Source organism: Haplochromis burtoni, unplaced genomic scaffold (genome assembly GCF_018398535.1).
Source record: "Haplochromis burtoni strain Fernald_Lab_line unplaced genomic scaffold, NCSU_Asbu1 Contig_11, whole genome shotgun sequence".
In the NCBI taxonomy this organism is placed as follows: domain Eukaryota; kingdom Metazoa; phylum Chordata; class Actinopteri; order Cichliformes; family Cichlidae; genus Haplochromis; species Haplochromis burtoni.
Window position 1 is genome coordinate 501,754 of NW_024582372.1, and position 11,085 is coordinate 512,838.

Below are 11,085 nucleotides of genomic sequence, written 5' to 3' on the forward strand. Positions count from 1 at the left end.
TTATACTGGTAATAAGATTTATATATTAGGCAAGGCAAGTTTATTTGTATAGCACAATTCAACAACAAGGTGATTCAAAGTGCTTTACAGAGACATTAGAAACAAAAACAAATAAAAAGCATGATTTAAAATTGATTAAAACAAGCAAACAAACTAACTAATAAAACAAAAACAAACAAAACAAAACAGTATATAAAATCGAAATAGATAAAATCAGTAGTTAAATGTAAGTTTTGAAATTTAAGCTTAAAAGTGTGGATTTGGTGCTTTATTCAAATGCAGCTGAGAACAGGTGAGTCTTCAACCTGGATTTAAATAAACTGAGTGTTTCAGCTGATCTGAGGCTTTCTGGGAGTTTGTTCCAGATATAAGGAGCATAAAAGCTGAATGCAGCTTCTCCGTGTCTGGTTCTGACTCTGGGAACTGATAAAAGACCGGATCCAGATGACCTGAGGGATCTGGAAGGTTCATACTGGGTCAGGAGGTCACTGATGTATTTTGGTCCTAAACCATTCAGAGCTTTATAGACCAGCATCAGAACTTTAAAGTCTATCCTCTGACGGACAGGCAGCCAGTGTAAAGACCTCAGAGCTGGACTGATGTGGTCCACTTTTTTGGTCTTAGTGAGGACTCGAGCAGCAGAGTTCTGAATGAGCTGTAGTTGTCTGACTGATTTTTTAGGTAGACCTGTAAAGATGCTGTTACAGTAATCAAGCCTACTAAAGATGAATGCATGGACTAGTTTTTCCAGGTCCTGTTGAGACATCAGATCTTTTATCCTTGAAATATTCTTGAGGTGATAGTAAGCTGACTTTGTTATTGTCTTAATGTGTTTTTCTAAGTTTAGGTCTGCATCCATCACTACACCCAAATTTCTCGCCTGGTTTGTGGTTTTTAGATGTATAGATTGAAGTTCTCTGGTGACCTGTAATCGTTTTTCTTTGGCGCCAAAGACTATTACCTCAGTTTTGTTTTTGTTTAGCTGGAGAAAATTGTGGCACAACCAGTCATTAATTTCCTCAATGCATTTACCAAGAGCCTGTACAGGGCCTCGGTCTCCTGGTGACATTGTGATATATATTTGTGTGTCATCTGCATAGCTGTGGTAGTTTATTTTGTTGTTCTTTATAATCTGTGCCAGTGGGAGCATGTAAATGTTAAACAGAAGGGGTCCCAAGATGGAACCTTGGGGAACTCCACATGTGATACTTGTCTGCTCAGATGTGAAGTTACCTATTGATACAAAGTATTTCCTGTTTTCTAAGTATGTTTTGAACCAGTTTAGTACAGTTCCTGAAAGACCTGCCCAGTTCTCCAGTCGTTTGAGTAATATGTTGTGGTCAACTGTATCAAATGCTGCACTGAGATCCAGTAAAACTAAGACTGACATTTTTCCACTGTCTGTATTCAGACATATGTCATTGAACACTTTGGTCAGAGCGGTTTCAGTGCTGTGGTTCTGTCTAAAACCTGACTGGAAGGCATCGTAGCAGTTATTCTGTTTTAAGAAGTAACTGAGCTGTTGAGAAACTGCTTTTTCAATGATCTTACTTAAAAATGGGAGATTTGAGATCGGCCTGTAGTTGTTCATTTGTGTCTTGTCAAGATTGTCCTTTTTCAGTATAGATTGTCTATTCAGCTTAGCGTTTTTAGTGATTCGTAGGAAAGGACACCCTTGCATTCCTCAGTTGTAAATTATAATTGTGAAGTTTCTCTTTATAGATGTCAAATGAACCTGGAGGTTTGTTTTTCTCCATCTGCGCTCAGCTTTCCTACACTCTCTTTTTTCATTTTTCACTAGTGTGGAGTTTCTCCAGGGAGACTTTTTCCTTCCAGAGATAACCTTCACCTTAATGGGAGCAATAGATCTAAGGACCTGATGCAAAAATATCGAACTGGGTGTGATGAGACCGTTCTAAACATTTTTAATGACTGAGGAGAAAAACCAGCTCACAGCCCTGATTGTAACTACGCATCCTCCAAAGACCACAGAGCTGTGTAGGAGTTGCTTACAAAGATCAAACGTTGGGTTTTTGTGAGTAGCCTGCAAACAAAGCTTGCATTAAAAGACGAGACCATCTACAAACACGTTCTGAAAACTCGACCATTTCGTTTAATTCAGCAATACGTATGCATGTATATATATTTAAGTAAACGATATACTGCATTCAGAATTGTTGTAGTATTTTGGGGATATCTACAAATTGAACGTGGCCTCGGTGGCTGGCTGTAGGGGCACTAGAGGAGAGGAGGAGGTTGTGACATCCGGCTCATTACAGCAGCACTTGTATGGTTTGCCCAGCAGGGACGGATCAGACAGCCTGCTGGTAGCTGCTCAGCTTGTAACACTGCATGTCAAATGGCACTCGCACGCAACACAGAGATATGATAGGAACACCTCTCTTTTAAGTGCCATCTGTTCTGTTTTTTCATACAGAGCATGATTTTTTTATGTTTCATTTGTTTCCACTTTTCCCCAGCCTCCATCCCTCTTACATTTCCTGTCTTGTGCTTTTTAAGGGACCTTGCAGCTAGAAACTGCCTGGTCGCAGAAGGCAACGTGGTGAAGATAAGTGACTTCGGGATGTCCCGTCAGGAAGATGACGGAGTCTACTCTGCAGAAGGCGGTCTCAGACAGATCCCTGTCAAATGGACAGCTCCTGAAGCCCTGAACTATGGTGCATCATTAGTGCCTCTGCCATAATACCACAACCAGACACATTTCTCCTGTTTCTACTGCCAACAGCCAGTTAAATACTCACAAAGAGCTGCGCCTATGCCTTTGCTTACACTGCCCCCTGCTGTTGCTTTCAGGTCGTTATACCACAGAGAGTGACGTCTGGAGCTTTGGCATCTTACTGTGGGAGACCTTCTCCATGGGAATGACCCCCTACACCAGCATGACCAATCAACAGACACGTGAAGAGGTGGAGAAAGGTGAAGACTTCTGAAGTGTTCGTGTTCACGTGACATTCAGGAGAATTCCTGCTGTCATTGTGATTGATTTTGACACTGATACATTTTCTGAGTCTCACGTGTATCAGAAAGCACGTTTACTGCCATCTGACCATCTCTCTCCCTGTTATGCTTCTCTGTGATGTGCTTCAGGGTACCGTATGCCTGCTCCACACGGCTGCCCCATTGAAATCTCCAGGATTATGAACAGCTGTTGGCAGTATGATCCCAGAAACAGACCATCTTTTAAGAAACTCCGGATCGATCTCAATGCCATATACAGCAAAATTATATAATACACTCTTGTAAGTTGGACGTGTTTTAGACATTATTTTTTTGTTAGGTTGTACTTGTTCTTTCTAAAAATAGGTTGAGATTTAATATGAATATTAAAAGTAAAAATAAAAATAAAAGGTCTAATTAAAACTTGATAAGTTGTGTAGCATTTCTTTTTAGACTTACTGCTGAAAATGAGCTAAGAAGTGCTGATGTGTGGCCTTGTAGAGCATAAGCTTGCCAGGTGGGGGCAGCACTTTCATTTCTTCCTTTGTTTCCAGAAGAGTGTCAGCAAACTACAACTCATTTACAACTTATCTCCTTTTAAAGACATGTAACGAGCTTGCAAACACTTGATTTTCTAAAAATCAGGATCCCAGAAGTTCTAATATAGACAAAAACACAAGTTTACTACCCAGCTGTTACTGTTTCGGTTGGAATAGTCTTGGTTTCCAGCAGTGTACCCAGATTTAACCCCTTCAGCTCTGTACTGTTTGAAATTCTCAGGTGGAAAAAAACAACAGCACAGTTAATGTAAGGAAAATGAATAACGTGTATTGTTCTCACTGACATAATAGTTAAACATTTTCCCAGAGCTTACTGGTGGTTCATTAGGATTCAAAGCTGCTTGGTGATTCATGCAGTTAAATTACTCCTTTGCCATTTTTTGTGTACTTGATCACAGAATTTACAAATATTTTCAGTTAAAAAAAACAAAGATTTAGTATTTATAGTTTTCAGTATTTGCAAATTAAAGGCTTTAATTTCAACTAGACATACAATCGTATTTTTGCTAGGTAAAAAGTTCAGAGACATTTGTCATGCTATTATGTGCTGAAACAATCTTCTGACAGTTGTAGCAGGGCATGATTTATTAACTTGGTCCCGGTAGGCAAAACAAAATTGGGCCTGCAGGAACTTTAAGTTTTAGTTTTATATCTCCTTATAATTAGAAAGTGATACTTTTATCTACAGTATTATTCTTATTGTTGTTTCTTTTTGAAGCACTTTGGGCTGCATGTGTACCTGCAGTATAAATAAACCTTTAGCTCAGCAACAGATGAGGTAAAGGTAAAACTCAGCGAAGAGAAGAGAAAACACTGTATCAATGGAAGGCCCCAGCAGCCTGGAAATATTACAGCAAAAGTAAGAGGTTTCAGGTTCACCTGATCCATGTCTAACTATGAACTGTATCAAAAAGGAAAGTTTTAAGCCTGATATTAAACATAGATACTCAAAAGAGATAGAGATTGCTGGAAAATGACACAAGAAATACAAGGGGGATCGCTTTCATTTTTTTTGATTGACCAGCCACAACATCATGAGCAGTCTGCAATGCCAACTTGAACAACCTACCTTTTCTCTATCTGGTAACCATTTAGTGACCAGCAAACCATGCGTAGCACTGTTTATGTCACTACTGAGAGAGACCCGACTCAAAAGTAAGTAAGTTAGATTTCAAGAGAAAGATCACAAAGTGCTTCACAATAAAATGTCAGAGCATTAAAAAGAAGATTTAACCAACCAGAAGTCTAAAAAGCAGGAAAGGATTTTCCTGCTGCTACTTCGCCAAGGAGTTGAATACAGGGAAATCAGTCAAAGAAACAACCTCCCCGGCAGGTGAGGGAGTGACCTCAGCCTGCTCAGTTTTATTACTCTGAGCCCTGGTTACGCCACAGGCAGTAATACCTCTGGTAAATTCTGGTCTCTGACATCCTTTACTACTAGATTCGAGGACACTACTGGCAATGTAGGTAACTGTGGCCACATTTTTTCCCCTCAATAATGGTAACACCAGGAACAGGCAAAGAGGGACATACTCCTGAATCTCCCCACTGTACCAAATCAGGGGTCAACGCCAAATGACAGAAAGGTGCAGAAAATGCATTCATCTCCATACCTCTGAACAGAACAGAATTAACAGGATCAGCTGTCAGAGAGAAAAAAGAAGAACACAATGAATAGATTTGGACTGGGGGTGTATGTGGCGTGTATCCTGGAGCACATTCCTCTGAAGTTAAGCTGAATGAAAACTGTGACAGAAAAATCTAAACTTGATCTGCAACTGAGAACATTTTGTGAAAAGTTTGACAGCAGCCGCCTTATTACTGTGATGGATAGTAGCAGCTACAACAACGATTATCTTTTCTCCAACAACCTTGAGGGGACCTGACTGCTGAAGAAGCTTTGTCTGATGTTTACCTGCCCGGTCCACCCAAAGTCATGCCTTACCAATTGGTCTGCAATGATTCACTGATTCATCTCGATAAAAAATCCTTAATGCAACAATTTGTTTTGATACTCTAACCTACAACTCTAAGTTGTTTGCATACAAATTCAAGCATTTCATCCACATTTGTGACTAAAAATAGACCTGCAATAGAAATGTATCGGAGGACTGATAACACAGCGGCAGCAGTGAAGATGAGCCTGTCAAAGTTTAACATGGAGCTGTAGTCTGTCTACACAGGGGTAGGAAACATAGGGTGTGGGGGCTAAAATTGGCCCGGCAAAGACTCCAACCCGGCCCAAATTTCACGTTTTTGTGAATCAACAAACTTTGTTTTATAATTACAGGACACTCTGAGCTACTGGAACTTGTTACGTAAGCCCAAAGAGTCATGATGACACATTTCTTTAATTAACTAGAGCAGCATTTCTTTGTTATGTAGAAAAACTCAGAGGCACAGTTGAAATTGTGCTTCCTTTTTCTAATACTAATATATCTCAGGGATTAAATGCTTTTACACTGTTAGACAGGAGGGTCTGTCAAGGTTTCATTAAAATTATTTTGAAGATTTAGATAAAATAATATTTAAAATTATAAATAAAATATAATATTAAACAAATTGGGATAATATTTACAAATACAAAAATAAAAATATAAAAGCTTTTTTTTTGGGGGGGGGTTCTGAGTGCCAGTGAAAACAAACACAGGGCGGTGAAACTCTCAACTGCTAACCTGGGGCTGTTAAGCGGAGCACTGACTGATTACTACCTTTAATTATTAACATTAATTAATAATATCTGCATCACCAGAACATGTTTCCTGCAGCAGAAAATGTTCTGAGAACATTCAGCTCTGATAACGTTCACTTCAGAGAATGCTTACTTTTCTTCACTGCAACCACCAAATGGCTTAAGCTTAAACATGTAGAAACACACACGCGCACAAAAACACATACACATGAACACACACCAAATACACAGCATCCAGCCTCATGCAGAACTCGTGTTTTGTTGCCTTCTACTAATGAAGAAAGCACTCCAAGGGACAGAGTAAAGACTAACTTGTATTATGCTTTAGTTTACCTTATTTTATTTGACATTAATGTACTTGTAAGTATTTATTTTATATTAAAGAAAATGTTTTGGTTTAAAAAATAGATTTTTAATTGTGCACGTAAATGACAAGGGTTTTGTTTTTTGACAGATGTAGCTGCAGTTAAACTATTAAAACATTTGTAACCAATGAAAAGGCTTTTAAAAAAGATGTATTTTTTCTGTTTTGAACATTTATAATCGCTCATTAATAAGAAAAAACTGTATCTAATCTGATCACGTGAATAATGGATGAAATAATCAAGATCTGCGGCCCTGGTTTCTACTGTATTTAGTTTATGGGTTACAATGTGTTTATGTGCTTACAACACTGCTTCAGATGCAATTTTCTCTCTCTCTCTCTCTTTTTTTTTTTCTTTTTCAAAAGCTGTTGTTCATTAAAGTATGTGGCAACACCCTCGGGGAGAATTTCTTTGAACTGGTCCAACAGAATTAACTGCTTTGACATCTCCTTGTGTTTCAATCTCAGGAAACTGCAGTTCACCAATTAAATGTATTGGTCAGCAAACAAACACGTTCAACATAAGCTTGCACTTCTGACTTAGCTTCCCGAACAGCTAACAGGAACCAGTTCATATGCTTTAAGCAGTGCAGATGTAACTTTAGTCCCCAGCTGTGGTTAGAGAAGAAAATGCTTCTTGACCCTTACCAGTAAAAACACTGGTCTTTTCTGGATCACACTATTGACTAAAGTGCTCAAACAGCACAAAAAGGTAGCAACATCCTTTATAAACGACACTAAAAGTATCAAAAGGATGATCAGCAGAACCTGCGGAAAGTACCCTCGTTCACTAAGTCAAGCCTGTGCATTCATTTTGCATTTCAGCAGATATGCATGGAACCCGGAAGTTAATTTTAGCTTTTCCTCGTCCACCTCTTGGTGCTGAAAAAGGGCTCGGTCTTTTTTTTTTTTTTTTTTTTTTTTTTTTTGTGTCCCGTTTGGATCTTTAGCCATCAGAATTGTTGTCTTAAGGCCAAGAAAGATGCCAAGCGGATTTATTTTACCAAGTGGATCATCATGGCCTTGCCATATTGGTCCATTTGATTGACCTTTATTATAATTATGAATTTATTTTATTTTCAGTTGCTACAAACGGGACAGACATGACTGGGGGATAGGACAGGGAGAGAGAATGAAAGAAAGAGAGGGAGAGAAAGAAAACCAAAGGGGAGAAGAGACGGTGAGAAGGGGGGGAAGAAAGAAAAAACAAACAAACAAAAAAAACAAAACACCTGGGTCACCTGTATGGAGAAAAAAAACAGAAGAGAAAGCAAACAACAAAGAGCAACATAATAAAAAAAACGGCACCATCACAATAAACTAGCTAGCAGTAGATATCAGTAGATACTAAATAATAAACGATATTGTGCAGCACGCAAGATAGACAGCGCACAATGTGCTTTGAGGCAGCAGCCAAGAAAGCTGTAGTCCGCGTCTGTGAATACCCGTGTGTACACCTGTGTGCATACCTGTGTGGATCAGCATGCTTGCATTCCAAAGGTTTCTCCATGTAACGATCTGCTAGGGAGTGTGGGGGGGCCACAGCCCCGTCCTCCAGGGTATGAAGCAGGTATGGAGGAGATCAAAACTCCAGACATCCAGAGGCCCCCAGAACACAAGAGACCAAGGAAGACCAACAGAGGGGCAGCCGCGCCACTGTCCCAGAAAGAGCTGAGGAGAGTCCCAGATGAGGGCTCACTCAGCAGCCGCGGAGCAGAAGCCAGGGGGAGTTGCAGTGACGCGCCCGTGAGCTCCGCCGGCAGCCAGCTGTGCCTGAGTGACCGAGCCCCAGGCCGAGAGGCCGGGGGCACCCCACCTCCGAAGTGGCCCGAGCGAGCCCCAGGCTCCAGGCCCCGATAAGCGGCCGCCAAGGAGTGAGCCGGTGTGTACCCGGACGCCCACCCCCAGACACAAAGAACCACCAACGCACCGACACCTGAGGGAGTCCGCCACTGGCAGGGGAAGTGGTGGTGGGTGGAGATAGGCCTCCAAACCTTGGAGGGCCTGAGATGTCCCCAGAGAGGTGGCGTCTGATACCCAACCTGACATATAGACACAGACATACAGGCACACACAGATACAAACATCCATTCCCACCCTCATGCTCTCATATGCACTTACTCCACACTCAACCAACGTGGAGACAGACATAAAGAGACGCTGTACACACGATCACACTCCCCAAGCGTACTCTACGAACCGGGTCTAGGTACCCTTGCCCCTGGAGGGGGGAACTGCACCCAGACCCAGGTGGTGTTACCCTTTTCCCTGCGGTGGGGAGAGGCAGACCGCCCCGACTCCGCTCGGTCTTGACATGCCAGTGCCTGTTCCTCTCGCTCGCCTTCCTGCTTGTACTGCAAAAGTCAAGTCACCAAAACTAGACAGAGTGGAACAGCTAATCAATGTATGTTTATGAGTACACCGTTCTTGTTTTCTGTTAAATGAACTCAAATAATGACTGACTGCACCTTTAAACAAATCAGAAAAATGGCTCAACAGTTCGGACTAACAGATACGACTAACTAAATTTATGTTTAGTGTATTTTGCTATTTGCTGTGAACCTGCTGGTTGAGGTGAGGATTTTCAGTGTCACAGGCTGAACACTATTCAACATCCTGTGTGAAACGGACCCACATTACTGCCACAATGACAAGAACATTTGACTCCTAGTAGAAAAAAAAAACATCCTTGTCTCCTCGCTAAGAGAAGCAGCTCAAAGCAGCCAGTGGGTCAAACTGGCAGCATTCAAGCTTTGTGTGATTTGTTTTGACTTGAGTTCAGTAGCCTATAAACTCCATGTGGGTGGGTTTGTTTTTATTTTCTGGCTTGTGGAATTCAGTACTTAATTATTTAAATTTAAGGGCAGGAAGTAAATGTTTGAAAGGCTGTTTTATCATCTTCATAAGTAGCTCTTTTGTTAAAGAAAAGAAAACATCTTCCTACTTTCTTTGGTTCTACCCTACAACCCACAACAATAAACACAGGCCTCAGAAAAAATTTAGCGCACATTCTTTAGATACTTATCATCCACAGCTGCCATTTTTCATTAATATCACTATGTTACCAGTGAATCAATAAAAAAGAAACAGAAATGCATCCAAATAAATGTTAAAATATTCAAATTAATTACAGTATGCTGCTTAAAGACATCCTCATCACAAAGTAATTAAGCCGATGATGATGGCCTGTTTTACTGCAGAAGAATAAAATGTTTGGCTTCAATTTATAAAATATTTATTATGGGTTTGCTGTTTGCCTCCTTGAGGATTAATGACCTGAAAACATGGTGGCACTGATCCACCGTTTTGTTTTCTGCCATCTGAAATGACATGGGTTTTATTTGGGTTATTTGCCTGGAGAAGGACTTGTTTGCTGTGCGAGTTTCTGGTGTTTTCTGTGATTCTACCTCAGTTCAACTGCCCGTTTTTAACCTCACAAGTGCGAGCTGTTTGACTTGTACACATAACTGCACTTGTACACTACATAATTTACAAAGGGAACCTAGACAAAAGCTACTGTTGCTTGATTCTGTAGAAATATGAGCTTAAAAAACCTCAGAGGTACCATTTATTGTTCTTGACTGTTGCATGAGAACAAACTCCATCGAATCTGTTGCAAAGGTTTTGTTGGGACAAGGCAAGTCACATTGTTTAGTGCCACATGAATACCAGTTTGGGTGTGTTATGTCATGAAGAGGTGAAGCTCAGCTGTGACACTGAAGCTACTGTGTTTCACTGAAATGGCTAAAATCAATGTCTATTCTCTGAATGATAATTTGAGCTGTTTTTAGCATCTTCATTTTCTTTAAGCTTTGTTGACTATGGATAAAACATGTAATTGTGGATAATCTAGATGAAGTTGCAGGGCTTCATGAACATTGTCCACTAGTGTCCACTTGTTTTAAAAATGTTGTTTAACTTTTGCATCATTATTCAAACCTTATTTCTGCTTCTTTTGCTCTGACAAACAAATAGATATCTGCTAAACAGAAGGAGCACAGATTTAGTTTCTTCAAGGTCAGAATGTAGCAGAGTAAAAGTGTGGGTAGGAATGCAGTCGTGAAAAAAATATCGTACATACAGAGTGAGAAAAATATGTTGGCACAACTTAATTTCTAAGATGAAAAATATTTGTGGTTAGTAAGGCGTGGTGTAGATTACTTAACAGTCATCCACCCGAGGCCATTTTGTAATTGAAACCTCACCGGTTGAACATGTTCTGTAGCTTCTAGTTATCACATGAGTGTCTTGTGATGTTCAGGCCTGTTTTCATATTTTCTTTTTTTGGCTCCAAGGTAACAAAACATATATGACTGCATGCATAGTGCACAAAACTTTCCACTGAAAAGCAAAAACGAAACAAACAATAGGCAAGTCAGTAATTTACCCCCCTCTAACATCTCTGATTTTCAAATGTAGGCCCAGCTGTTACAACGCCTGAAAGCACTGTTGTTACATATCTGATGTCTTCACGAGTTATTACACAAATCCAGTGAGAACAAACCTGGAAT

General features: G+C 40.3%; 1 protein-coding gene across 2 annotated transcripts in view; it reads left to right on the top strand.

The window, feature by feature from the left end:
• The window catches only part of fes (FES proto-oncogene, tyrosine kinase), a 29,500-nt gene extending 26,114 nt beyond the window's left edge, over positions 1–3,386 (top strand). For both annotated transcript variants that reach the window (XM_042213620.1, XM_014340628.2), the window contains 3 exons: positions 2,521–2,678; positions 2,815–2,937; positions 3,109–3,386. In XM_042213620.1, coding sequence (XP_042069554.1) covers positions 2,521–2,678; positions 2,815–2,937; positions 3,109–3,251 — 424 coding nt within the window. In that variant the 3' untranslated portion in view covers positions 3,252–3,386. The remainder of the gene's footprint in view (positions 1–2,520; positions 2,679–2,814; positions 2,938–3,108) is intronic.
• The last annotated feature ends 7,699 nt before the right edge of the window (positions 3,387–11,085 follow it).